The sequence below is a fragment of the Anopheles coustani genome, chromosome 2 (genome assembly GCF_943734705.1).
Source record: "Anopheles coustani chromosome 2, idAnoCousDA_361_x.2, whole genome shotgun sequence".
NCBI classification, from domain to species: Eukaryota; Metazoa; Arthropoda; class Insecta; order Diptera; family Culicidae; genus Anopheles; species Anopheles coustani.
Window position 1 is genome coordinate 10,223,136 of NC_071289.1, and position 13,320 is coordinate 10,236,455.

At 44.4% G+C, this 13,320-nt stretch overlaps 1 protein-coding gene across 1 annotated transcript in view; it reads left to right on the forward strand.

The window, feature by feature from the left end:
• The window catches only part of LOC131261823 (dual oxidase), a 33,265-nt gene extending 20,384 nt beyond the window's left edge, over nt 1-12,881 (forward strand). Inside the window, exons 4-14 of the mRNA XM_058263660.1 lie at nt 6,831-7,385; nt 7,450-7,853; nt 7,918-8,195; nt 8,260-8,427; nt 8,504-9,473; nt 9,545-9,748; nt 9,827-10,136; nt 10,202-10,325; nt 10,398-11,481; nt 11,547-11,675; nt 11,740-12,881. Of these exons, the coding sequence (XP_058119643.1) occupies nt 6,831-7,385; nt 7,450-7,853; nt 7,918-8,195; nt 8,260-8,427; nt 8,504-9,473; nt 9,545-9,748; nt 9,827-10,136; nt 10,202-10,325; nt 10,398-11,481; nt 11,547-11,675; nt 11,740-11,868 (4,355 nt within the window). The 3' untranslated portion in view covers nt 11,869-12,881. The remainder of the gene's footprint in view (nt 1-6,830; nt 7,386-7,449; nt 7,854-7,917; nt 8,196-8,259; nt 8,428-8,503; nt 9,474-9,544; nt 9,749-9,826; nt 10,137-10,201; nt 10,326-10,397; nt 11,482-11,546; nt 11,676-11,739) is intronic.
• The last annotated feature ends 439 nt before the right edge of the window (nt 12,882-13,320 follow it).

Sequence of the window (13,320 nt, forward strand, 5' to 3'; positions counted from 1 at the left end):
ACCATCGTTCGATTTCTTTCGTCGGTTGAAATGCTTACGTTTGGTGCACATGATCTCAATCAGTTTAATTGGTCAGATCCGAGCCAATATTCAAAGGAGGGGGTGGTGAAACTCGGTTAAATAGAACTAAATTGAATTCACAAAGCAGTATAAAGTACAGAATAAATTAAGCAGGCGGCGTGGGTTCGAAACCCAACCGAGACCGGGGAAAGTCTAGTAACCCTTAAACGGGCAGGCATGACCAAGACGGTTGTTACGCAAAGAAGAAAATTTTATTTTGTTGAATCTATTTCAACCTTTCTTTTTTGTTATTCTTCTCTTTGAATTCAAACGAACATTTTGCTATCAAACGATCCGTTTTATTTAAAAGCAATTGCTGCACAAAGTAATGGTTGTATAAAATTTTCTGTTTATTACTCTAATTTGGCAGAAGAGAAAGCAGAGAGGGAACAAAGATGCTGCAGCTGATGAACATCTTCACTGATGAGGCAATCGCTTCATGTTTGCATTAATTAATGATATCGCGAATCATCATTCGCGAGTAAGACAAACCACGAAAGTCGTTTTTTAAATGGTACCACTGCATCGCACTATAATCATCTGTTGTGTTCTGATAACGCCCGTTCAAATTGGAATCGTGGCAGTCGTTGTACCACCAGGCTCCGTGCCCATCCTCAGCACAATTCCCATCATCTGAGTCATTGTCGCGATCGAATGTGCTAAACATTTCATCCTTGTGGAACTCCATCGAAGCTCCCACTGTCCCTGAGTATGTCCCTAACTTCTTCAACACATACAACTCCGATTCGTTCCCTATCTCAAACTCGTCATACTTAGCGTATCCGTAGTTTCCATGGAAATCTTTCATTTCCACCAGCAGTTCATGAGATCGGTTTTTGGTAATTTGATGCACGTATTCTAGCCCGAGCCAGAATTCCCCATCAACATTCCCGAATCCGTTGCGGTACTCCGTCCAGTTCCTATAGAAATCGACTGAACCGTCGTACCTATGCTGGATTACAATCCAGCCGCCCCCGAACTTATTTTGCTCACAAAAGACCTCGAATGGTTTCGAGTTTTTCCACAAACGGAACAGATACGTTCCAGATTCTCGGGTAACTTGACGACATGAACGGATAGGAGCTATTAAGTGGTCTTCCAATGTCTTACTGCGTGTTTCTACATTGGTAGTCAAATTATGCATCGAATTCGCTAGCATATCTAGAATTTTCTTATTCTCTCCTAGTTTTATGAGTTCAGTTTTCGATGATTCCTGAATGCGGTTCATGTTGAGAATCGTATGATTCTTCAACTCTTCCAATTTAATTCGAGTATTCTTTTCGGATGCTTCCACGCTCTGCAAAAGAAGCAAACATATTTTTTTAGAAAATCGATCAGCTTGATTTTCTGAACCGGATCTCCAACACCTATTGCCCGCTTCCTTACCTTTTTCAGAGAGTTTTCCATTGCACGCATTTTGGCCATGATCGTCTCGATCTTTTCGTTGATATTATTTTCGTGTTTGGTTAGCTTCTCCTGTAGATGCTCCGTTTCCTACAAAGAGTCGATACTTTTCTCCTTAACTATCGTGTTTTCACTTAACTTGTGCTGAGGATTTACCTTCAGCGAATTCGGGACCTCTGCATTGGTAGTTAAATTATGTACCGAATTCGTTAGCATAGCAAGAATTTCCTTATTTTCTCTCAATTTCTTGAGCTCAGTTTGAGACGTTTCGTGCATGCGGTCCATCTTTGGTATCATATGATTCTGCATTTCTTCTAATTTGATCCGTGTATTCTCTTCGCTTGTCTTAACACTCTACAAATTAAGCGAACATTAATTTTTAGAAAATCGACCAGCTTTTCTGAACCGAATCTCTAACACCTATTGCACACTTCGTTACCTTTTCCAAAGAGTCAAACTTTTCGTTGATATTATTTTCGTGTTTGGTTAGCTTCACGTGTAGACGATGCTCCGTTTCCTACAAAGAGTCGATACATTTAGTTTTACCATCATGTTTTCACTTAACTTGTGCTGGGGATTCACCTTCAGCGAACTTTTCATAGTTTGCTCTACATCTTGTAGTTTGTCCGTTAAGTAATCAAGTTTGTTCATCAGTTTATGTAACTCGAAACTATTGATCGCCATTGTGAACCGGGCTGATAAAACAACACCATAACACAGCGCCAAAACATAGCTACAGATATTCATGACTTTAAAAATAACTTAATGCACTTAAACACACTGTCAGAACGAAAGATGAAAAACGAATGAGGATTCCGGATTCGTTTGGCTCGGAAAGGCAAGAAGTACAAAGAACTAATGTTGAAAATGTGTTCTGAGCGATAACGCGTGCACAATTATCACCAACATTGACCCAATTAATCGCGAACATATTTTTGTAAAAACCCAGTAAGAAGGTGACCCATACACATCAGCTCGTACCACAAACTGAGTCGAGAGCATAAACTGATTATGTTATCTCGGTCTCTCACCATCTCGACGGGCATGTGTCTTGTGTTTGCTGCTCATTTTGTAATATTTTAAAACCATTTTATTTATGTATTTTAAGTGTTTGTAAAGATTCGAACATAATAAATATCATGCTGAATTTTCTTTGAATTAGGAATCCATGAAGATTTAAAAGTAGCTGGTTTTTATTAACAGGCAGTTAAAAAATTCATTGAAATGTTCTCCATCTTTAATGTTCTTTAGATATTAGGAAAAACGGAATACTTTATATTTAAAAAGGATATGTATTCCTTCAATGTTTCAAAAACCAACTCAAAAAACCTTGTAGCAAAAAAACGAATTTTATGTCTTAATTCGAATTATTTTGTAATTAAGTTCATCATTTAGTCTATAGACAGACACCATTTTTCCTTTCAACACTACCACTACTGGTCGAGCTGGGGTTAAACATAATCGATTAGTGCATTTATTGAAGAACCCTAGGGGCGTTCGGTCGCCCGCTCAACCCTTGTGGCACGTGAGCAAAAACGTAACACGCCATCAGAATCACGCGACCTGCGTCTGAAACTGCATTTGTGTCCTGCGGCGATGTGAAATGCATCAAAATTCCCTCCCCTTGCCTCCTCAAATATATCTCAACCGAAGCCCCTCATCATCCACAGGAGGGCGTTTCGACGATGAGGTTCGAGGCTTCAAGCGGCAGGGGCTCGATTCTCGCAGTGATTTAATTGGATTAAAGCTTGTCTACCGAAGCCAGTTGGGCCCACTTCACTCCGCGCCCACTGCCTGGTTTCTGCTCGGGAGGGTGCTTGCCCAGTCGCCAGTTGTTAACTTTGTATCGTTGGACCTCCCTCTCGCTCGGGGCATTCCGGATCTCGCCGTCCCCCGAGACGCCGCCATGGGTGCCCTTGATGTGGTGCACCCTCCCGAGCGGCCACGTTCGTAACGAGCGTAGGCCTCAGCGCAGCAGGAGCTGCCCGTCCAGCTTCACGGCAGGCACACAAACTCGTTTTGTTTCAAGCGGCACAAACGGCAGCTCTAGAGCTGCTACTACTAAACAGCTACTAAATCGTCTGAATAATACCGCACAACGCGTGCTCTTTCAAACCCTTTTGCACAACCGGCGACGCGCGGTCCCGGGTGGCCAAGATGAATGATTCAGCGAACCCCTTCGGCGAACCAGATACACCTGTGCCCTGTGACACGCTCGACAGCGAAGGAATGCACTCCGTGGAATATGATCTTTTTGCCACCGGCGAGTTGGTAGGCTTTTTTCTCCACTCTACCGAACCTGTCGCCCGAAGGTCTAGCACTAAGAACAGCCTTTGAATGGTGCGCCGACACTCGGCAAACCACGCTTGAGGCCATCAGTGCAGCATAACCCAGCGCCGACGAGCATACTTATGGTAATGCTCTCCAACGCACCAATTCGATCGTGCGCGATCTCGAGCGTTCCGTCAAATACAATGACTGCCATGCCGCTGGAACTACATTCTTCGGAACGATCATAAATCATTTACGACTCTTCCTCGCCAGCATTGTAAAGAAGTTGCCGAGTGCAACAGTGGGGGCTTAATTGAATGGGGTTATTAAGACGCTAAACCTACCTACCTTGTACCTTTTGAACCAACTATCAGGAGCTGTGTTTTGACCAAGGAAATATTTTAATTGAACTTGTTGATTTGTTCGCCTTTAAAAGGTCTTCTTTAGTCACAGGAAACGTGTATTATTTAAAGGAAAATTTTAATTCTTGATTCCTCACAACGAAAACTCTTTGCTTCTAGATTTTTCTTACTCGATGCTCGTAATACGAGCAGCTAAAGTGCTTTCAATACACTTTTCCTATTTTTAACCAACATGATCATTTAACTGTTGTTATTGTTCCTGATTGAAATTATCGATTGATGTAGTAACAAAGCGTGATGTTTATGTTGTGTCATAAATTGCTTTATCTTTTCCCTAGATTAATCAAATAATTACAGTCCATAGTTATTGAATTATCTCCTTCGCTTCGAGGTGAACGGTTTCAGCTCCAACTCACCACCTTGAACAGGAACTTTTTACAGTTTCCTCTTTGATCCTCACTCCATTTTAATCCTTGCCAACCAACATGCGCTATCTTTCAACAGCTCTGCGAAGCCTTTTACACCATTTTAATCGCATTTCCTGGGAAGCAATGGAGAACGATCGTGCAGACGATGGGCAGCCGTTTGCCAGCACTATTCACCCTGCTCCGGATGGGCACAAGCAAATCCTTCGCCAAAACTTGTTGCATTATGAAACAATGCAGCCGCTCGAAGTCATTTATATCCGTCCCGAAGACATAATTGATGGTCTGGTTGGTTTTCTGGCCTCGAAACTAAATTTCAACCAAAGTTAAGCGGTTTGGAATGGGAATGGTGTGTCAAATGTGGTGTTTTGCAAAGGACGAATCCATTCCATTCCCATCGAATATTTCTCATTAAGAGCAGACTTTCTATAATTTAATGATTCTTTTAAATAAAGGGACTGCAAAAAATTTACTCCGTTTTTGCCGTTATGAGAAAATTCCTCAGTGTGACTTCTCATACACAAACCGACCATTAAAAACAACTGAAACACCTAAAGCGTCATACGAAAGCCTTTTGGAACTTATTCTATTATTTTATGAGTAATGAAGTTGTCGCCATGGTTGTTGTCTTCCTGTTAGAGGGTGCGGAAAAACACATGCATTATGCATGTTTTCTAAACATGGTACGGTCGCTTAATTAGTCAGTGTTTAATTACTGTTATCACCTTGCTGACACACTCGGCGCGTATCTGCGGCATTGATCTAGATACCTGCCGGCTTGCAAAGGACAACTTTATTTAGCCAAAGGTATCGGGGAATTACGGGCGTGAAAACGTATAAGATTTTCCTCACGTAAGGATCAACTGCGCTGCTGGATAACATGACCATATACAAGACTAAATGCGTAAGAAATGAGTATAACACATGGTTTCATATTCATCGTCTTGTAACATGTTTTGAATTATGTTCTCATAACCTAGTAATTTCCGTGCCAAACATTCCCTTTAGTGCTGTGCACTTAACCTTTCGAAATGGCATGTTTATTGCATGCACGCATACAGAATAGTGGTACAAATTCAATCCACATTCCCTCCAGCGTATGCTCCTGCAAATTTACACCAGCAATTACAGGGACATAACTTATCTTCGCCTTTCGAAGTACTTAACAAGGTAGAAAAAACGGTTCCTCTGCTTACCATTGCGTAAGCCCACTGCAAAATTGGTTAGCTCCATTTACAATTTGAGCAAACATTAAGATTCAAGACAGACGGACTAGATGGACCCGGGTGTCATAAAAACCTTCCAAGAACACATGTAATCTTTTCCCAGTCAAAGGGGATTCTATGAATTTGCACATTGTTTTGTTACACAAACTGTTTTGTAGCGCACACCGCATGCATAAACACATGTAGAGGAAAAGAGTTTGTGTACTGCCCATCAACCGCCGGAACCGTTAATGGACATTTTAGGAATAGTTATTATTTATGAACACACCACATTGACATTGAACTGCTTCCGTTTAGATGTTTTTTGTTGTGTTGTGTCTGCTCTCTGCTCCGTATACGCTCACTTAGCAGACGACAGCCACCACTTACGTACTTCCTTACTCGCCGGGCGTCCAGTACACTTAGGCACCGACACGAAAATCATCATCCATTAGCGTAACCCTATCCCTTAAAATATGCAAATTAGTACAAGGTACAAGCAATTACAACCCGGTGAAGTGGGGAGATTCTAAAGCGCGCCGCATCAGTGAGTTTGGTGGGTCGGAGTGGGGAGTGGGTTGTAGCTTTTGAAAACAAAAAAAAAATGGTAGACCTATGCATGGACTGAGCTTATAGAAAAGACTAGTTTTTACGCTTCGTCAAGCACCTTTTTTAAGTACCTGTAACTGTCGAACAGCAAAGTTAATTAAAATTAGGTAAACAGCTTCATTCCACAATTTTTTTCAATGTTTAACCAGTTCCTACTAGGTTCCGTTGTTTTTCGCTACGTTTTATGGTTATATATCCTACGTTTTTCTTACGTGGAGGCTTTAAATTGCCTGTATACATGTTTTGTATGGTAAACGAGTACCAATGGAGGCGCCTGGTAATGTTCTCTTTATGGGATGTTTTATTTTATTAGTTTTGGTCTTCAAACACTATCAATTTACCATAAAAACTAATTACCATAATGTATGAGCTATTTAATGTTAATCCATAATAAGCTTTTTGTTTTCATTGTATTATTTATAAGTACTATATTATTCAAAAAGCTTAGTAAAACAAAAACAGTGCTGATCGTTCCGTTTTCTTCTCCATCGTAGATAACCATCTCACAAGGAAGGCTCCTTCGGCCTACTCTGACGGTGTTTACGTCATGGCCGGCAGCAACAGGCCATCCCCGCGTAAACTAAGTCGACTGTTCATGCGCGGAACTGACGGTCTGCCATCGATGGAAAACCGAACCGCACTGCTGGCCTTCTTCGGGCAGGTTGTAACAAACGAGATCGTGATGGCATCGGAGTCCGGCTGCCCGATCGAGATGCACCGGATCGAGGTGGAAAAGTGCGACGAGATGTACGACCGGGAGTGCCGGGGAGATCGGTACATTCCGTTCCATCGGGCCGCATACGATCGCAACACGGGTCAGAGTCCGAATGCACCTCGCGAGCAGATTAACCAGATGACGGCCTGGATCGATGGCAGTTTCATCTACAGCACCTCGGAGGCGTGGTTGAACGCGATGCGATCGTTTCAGGACGGTGCGTTGCTGACGGACAAACAGGGGACGATGCCGGTCAAGAACACGATGCGTGTGCCTTTGTTCAACAATCCTGTGCCGCACGTGATGCGTATGCTGAGTCCGGAGAGGTTATACCGTGAGTAATATCAATGTGTTATTACAATTTCTTGAAGCTTAACCAATGGTTCTTCCCTTCACAGTCTTGGGAGATCCACGAACCAACCAGAATCCAGCGCTTCTCTCGTTCGCTATCCTATTTCTGCGTTGGCACAACGTGGTGGCAAAACGAGTCCGCCGACAGCACCGGGATTGGGGAGACGAGGAAATCTTCCAACGGGCACGCCGCGTCGTTATCGCCAGTCTTCAAAACATAGTCGCCTACGAATACCTGCCGGCCTTCCTGGACAAGGAGCTACCACCGTACGATGGCTACAAAGCGGACACACACCCCGGCGTGAGCCACATGTTCCAGGCGGCTGCGTTCCGGTTCGGCCACTCACTCATTCCACCCGGACTGTTCCGACGCGATGGCCAATGTAACTTCCGGCGAACCAACATGGACTTCCCGGCGTTACGGCTTTGTTCAACCTGGTGGAATTCTAATGTAAGTCCAGTTTAACGAAACGTTTGGACATTGGTGCATCTCAAATTTCTCTTCCCTTTACCAGGACGTCCTCGACAATACGCCAGTGGAAGAGTTCATCATGGGAATGGCATCACAAATCGCAGAAAAGGAGGATCCGCTGCTGTGCTCCGACGTGCGTGACAAACTGTTCGGACCGATGGAGTTCACCCGGCGGGATCTTGGCGCGCTGAACATTATGCGCGGTCGTGACAATGGACTGCCGGATTACAACACTGCCCGTGCCGCATATCGACTGCCTAAGAAGAAGACCTGGCGAGACATCAACCCGCAGGTGTTTGAACGGCAACCAGAACTGATGGAGTAAGTAACCAGAAAATCAAGATCACAAGTACTTTTTCTCATACAACGTTATTTTTCTGCACAGATTGCTGATCAATACCTACGACAATCGCCTCGACAACGTGGACGTCTATGTAGGGGGAATGTTGGAGTCGGACGGGCGCCCTGGAGAACTATTTTCAGCTGTCATTATAGATCAGTTCACCCGAATCCGCGATGCCGATCGGTTCTGGTTCGAGAATGAAGATAATGGGTGAGTTGACAGTTCCTTTCAATATAGACTAAGAAGAATAAGATGATTATTTGACATCAATTATTGGATTTTGCAGTATTTTCACGAAGGAAGAGATTGACGAAATCCGTAAGTTCACACTCTGGGACATCATCGTCAACAGCACGGACATCGAGGGTGATGAAATTCAGCGTGATGTGTTCCACTGGAAGCAGGGAGACCCATGTCCCCAACCGGAGCAGTTGAACGCCACACTCTTGGAACCGTGCAATTATCTTGAGGGCTACGACTACTTCTCCGGCTCCGAGCTGGCGTACATCTACTCGTGCGTGTTCCTCGGTTTCGTGCCCATCCTTTGCGCCGGTGCCGGTTATTGCGTGATCAAGCTACAGAACAGTCGGCGCCGTAAGCTGAAGATCAAACAGGAGGCGATGAAAAATGCCGCCACAGGCAAGATTTCCGTCGAGAAGAGTGTTGCACGCGAGTGGCTTCATGCGAACCATAAGCGGTTGGTGACAGTTAAATTTGGACCGGAGGCGGCGATCTACACCGTCGATCGGAAGGGTGAAAAATTACGTACGTTCAACCTGAAGCACGTGGACGTTGTGACGGTTGAGCAGTCGCAGGAGAATTATAAGGCGAAGAAACCATACATTCTGCTGCGTGTCCCGAACGATCACGATCTGGTGCTCGAGCTGGAGTCGAACTCGGCCCGCCGTAAGTTCGTCAAGAAGCTGGAAGATTTCCTGGTAGTCCACAAAAAGGCTATGACGTTCGTTGAGTCCAATCGGGACCTCATGCTGGCTAAGGCTGAAACTCGTGAGCGTCGTCAGAAGCGGCTTGAACACTTCTTCCGCGAGGCGTATGCTTTAACGTTCGGTTTGCGGCCCGGTGAGCGTCGTCGTCGGTCGGATGCTTCGCTCGACGGCGAAGTTATGACCGTAATGCGCACCAGTTTATCTAAATCAGAGTTTGCGGCGGCGCTTGGTATGAAACCTGACGACATGTTCGTTCGCAAAATGTTCAACATTGTCGACAAGGACAAGGATGGAAGAATATCGTTCCAGGTGAGAAGCATTAGATGACAGCTATCAAAACCACGACCGAGTTATTAACCGTCTCACAAACTCTTTCACAGGAATTCCTCGAAACGGTGGTGCTTTTCTCACGTGGAAAAACCGATGATAAACTGAGGATCATTTTCGACATGTGCGATAACGACCGCAATGGTGTGATCGACAAGGGCGAGCTCAGTGAAATGATGCGATCATTGGTAGAGATAGCTCGTACGACCAGCGTTACGGACGATCAAGTCAACGAGCTGATCGATGGAATGTTCCAGGTATATATCATCAGATCTACTCTTAATTAAAACCAAAGATTCTATTGATTTTAATATTCTCATTCTTTTTCCTATTAGGACGTTGGTCTGGAGCACAAGAACCATCTGACGTACGAAGATTTCAAGCTCATGATGAAGGAATACAAGGGAGACTTTGTCGCCATCGGGTTGGACTGCAAGGGTGCGAAACAGAACTTCCTCGACACGTCGACCAACGTGGCTCGCATGACGTCGTTCCACATCGAACCGATATCGGACTCCCGCCGTCACTGGATGCAGGAGAAGTGGGACGCCTACACGACGTTCCTGGAGGAGAATCGGCAGAACATTTTCTATCTGTTCATTTTCTACGTTATCACGATAGTGTTGTTTGTTGAGCGTTTCATTCGTAAGTTCACTGAGAGAATTATTTGTTATTTAGAAACCGATTCAAACTGAGCTTGATTTTTGTAGATTACTCATTCATGGCGGAGCATACCGATCTTCGGCACATCATGGGCGTCGGTATTGCCATTACACGTGGTTCTGCAGCTTCCCTTTCATTCTGCTACTCACTGTTACTGCTCACAATGTCAAGGTAAATGTCCATCATTGAAATATTGCGTAGGTTTCCTTCGTTATAGTCTATAATTTATCTCATCTTTTACAGGAACCTGCTCACCAAGTTGAAGGAGTTCCCCATCCAACAGTACATCCCACTGGATTCGCACATTCAATTCCACAAGATTGCTGCCTGTACGGCGCTGTTCTTCTCGCTGCTCCATACCGTTGGACACATCGTAAATTTCTATCACGTTTCGACACAATCCATCGAGAATCTCAAGTGTCTCACGAAGGAAGTCCATTTCACTTCCGACTATCGGCCCGACATCACCTACTGGCTGTTCCAGACGGTTACGGGCGTAACGGGCGTGATGCTATTCGTTACGATGTGCATCATCTTTGCCTTCGCCCATCCGACCATCCGCAAGAAGGCGTACAAGTTCTTCTGGAACGCACATTCGCTGTACGTGCTACTGTATGCGCTTTGTCTCATTCATGGACTTGCGCGTCTAACAGGTGCCCCACGCTTCTGGCTGTTTTTCATCGGTCCCGGCATCGTGTACACGCTGGACAAGATCGTGTCCCTGCGCACCAAGTACATGGCGCTGGACGTCATCGAGACGGACCTGTTGCCGTCGGATGTGATTAAGATTAAGTTCTACCGACCGCCGAATCTAAAGTATCTCTCCGGCCAGTGGGTACGACTATCGTGCACGGAGATCAAACCGGAGGAGATGCACAGCTTCACGCTGACCTCGGCACCGCACGAGAACTTCCTCAGCTGTCACATCAAGGCGCAGGGTCCGTGGACGTGGAAGCTGCGCAACTACTTCGACCCGTGCAACTACAATCCGGACGATCAGCCGAAGATAAGAATCGAGGGTCCGTTCGGTGGAGGCAACCAGGATTGGTATAAGTTCGAGGTGGCCGTCATGGTGGGCGGTGGAATCGGTGTTACACCGTACGCGTCGATCCTGAACGATCTGGTGTTTGGTACCAGCACCAACCGGTACTCGGGAGTGGCCTGTAAGAAGGTGTACTTCCTATGGATTTGTCCGTCGCACAAACACTTCGAGTGGTTCATCGATGTGCTGCGTGACGTCGAGAAGAAGGACGTCACCAACGTGCTGGAGATTCACATATTTATCACACAGTTCTTCCACAAGTTCGATTTGCGTACTACCATGCTCGTAAGTATTCTTGTGCAGGAGCTAACTTCAATGATTTTGTTAAACGTGTATTTTTTCATTTCTAGTACATTTGCGAGAATCACTTCCAGCGACTTTCGAAGACGTCCATGTTCACCGGATTGAAGGCGGTGAACCACTTCGGTCGTCCGGACATGTCCAGCTTCCTGAAGTTTGTCCAAAAGAAGCACTCCTACGTACGTACCATATCTTCTACCGAATCAACTGATTCTAAGCTACTCTGTTATTCCCACCTTGCAGGTCTCAAAGATCGGCGTCTTCTCCTGTGGACCCCGGCCGCTTACCAAGAGCGTCATGTCGGCGTGCGATGAAGTGAACAAAAGCCGCAAGTGGCCATATTTCATACATCACTTTGAAAACTTTGGCTAACCGTCCAAATTCGATCGGCGACGATGGTGTCGTGTTGGTCCGCTCCAGTCCGCTACCTGCAAAACCGTTCGCTTCTTCAATCCGTCTGGAGGGATGCATTTGCTCACGCATTTCATGGCAAACTCGTTCATCATCGTATCATTTACGTTTTTGTGTCTCGTATTCTGTGTTTTTTGTGCGTCTTTGAATGTATGTTTGTATGTCGCTTACTATATGTTGTTCAACCCGTCCTTAGAAGCGTCGTTCGCGGCTATAAGTCGTACATAGCTTCTATTTTGTTCTAAACACAGTATTCTCAAACCTTTTGGTTTGATCTACGCCTTCCCAATGAGAAGTTGTATGTGGAACTGGAGGCGTAGAGTTTTGTTCATTTTTAAATAAGCGGTTCAACGAGTCAGAAGTTTCGGTTCATTATCACTGCCTCAAGTGGCTATTTATTTTAGTCGAAAAAAATCATATACAGTGCGCATCAGGTCATATAAAGTGCGCATTAGTTGGTTTTGTTCAAACATACAACAACATGCAAATGTAGTAACACAGTCGGTTAGCTGGGACCATGATGCACAGGAAAAGGATGTAACAGAAAACTACCATTTCAGAATGAGTGATATTACATGTACGAATAAATGCAATTATTTGTTAGCATTAGGGAACACAACTATCATGCATCGCTGTACGAGGTAGTCGGTCAAAACAGGGTGCACATAATCGTTTCTTCGACGCTGGTCCAACAAGTTTCACTACCATCACAACTGCCGGATGCGGATGTACCGTCTCGTGGTTGTACATCTGGCACGTGTTCGGTGTAAGCGCGCTTCACCCCTGTCACTTTCCTTTGAGATACATTTGCTCATGCCCGAGCTCATGCTCGTTTTTCACGCTGGCGCAAACAGGGAGGAAAAAACCCCACCTTGGGGCGTAAAAAGTAGTTAAAGATCAATGTAAATAAGCATTAAACTCGTTGCTATATTTATTGTAACATGTACCGATAGGAATAAATGTAAGCTTTCCAACAAAACGTTACGTTATTGTGTCTTATTGTGTCAAACCTGTATCATATAACAGTAATATTAAATCTAAATACAAGTTACAAATGGTATAATATGTAAATTGAAATTATAAAATTTAATATAAGCATAAATCTTCCAGCACAACGTAAGTAAAAACAACTTGTCTGGCAGCACTGCACAAAGCTTGCAAACATGAAAGCTCTCAGATGAAACATTAGATGAAAAGCTCGAATGCTCTGGATCGGAAGCTTTCGAGCGGCGAAGAATGTCTTTAAAATGGATTAATAGATCAAAATTTATGAACATTTATAAAAATTTTGTACAACTTTCACTTTGAAAATTGATTGGTTGATTTGATTATTTAATGTTACATCAATTGTAGACGATCTTCAACTTTTTTGAGGGCTTTTATTTGATTCCATTTGACATTTTGAATAACAAA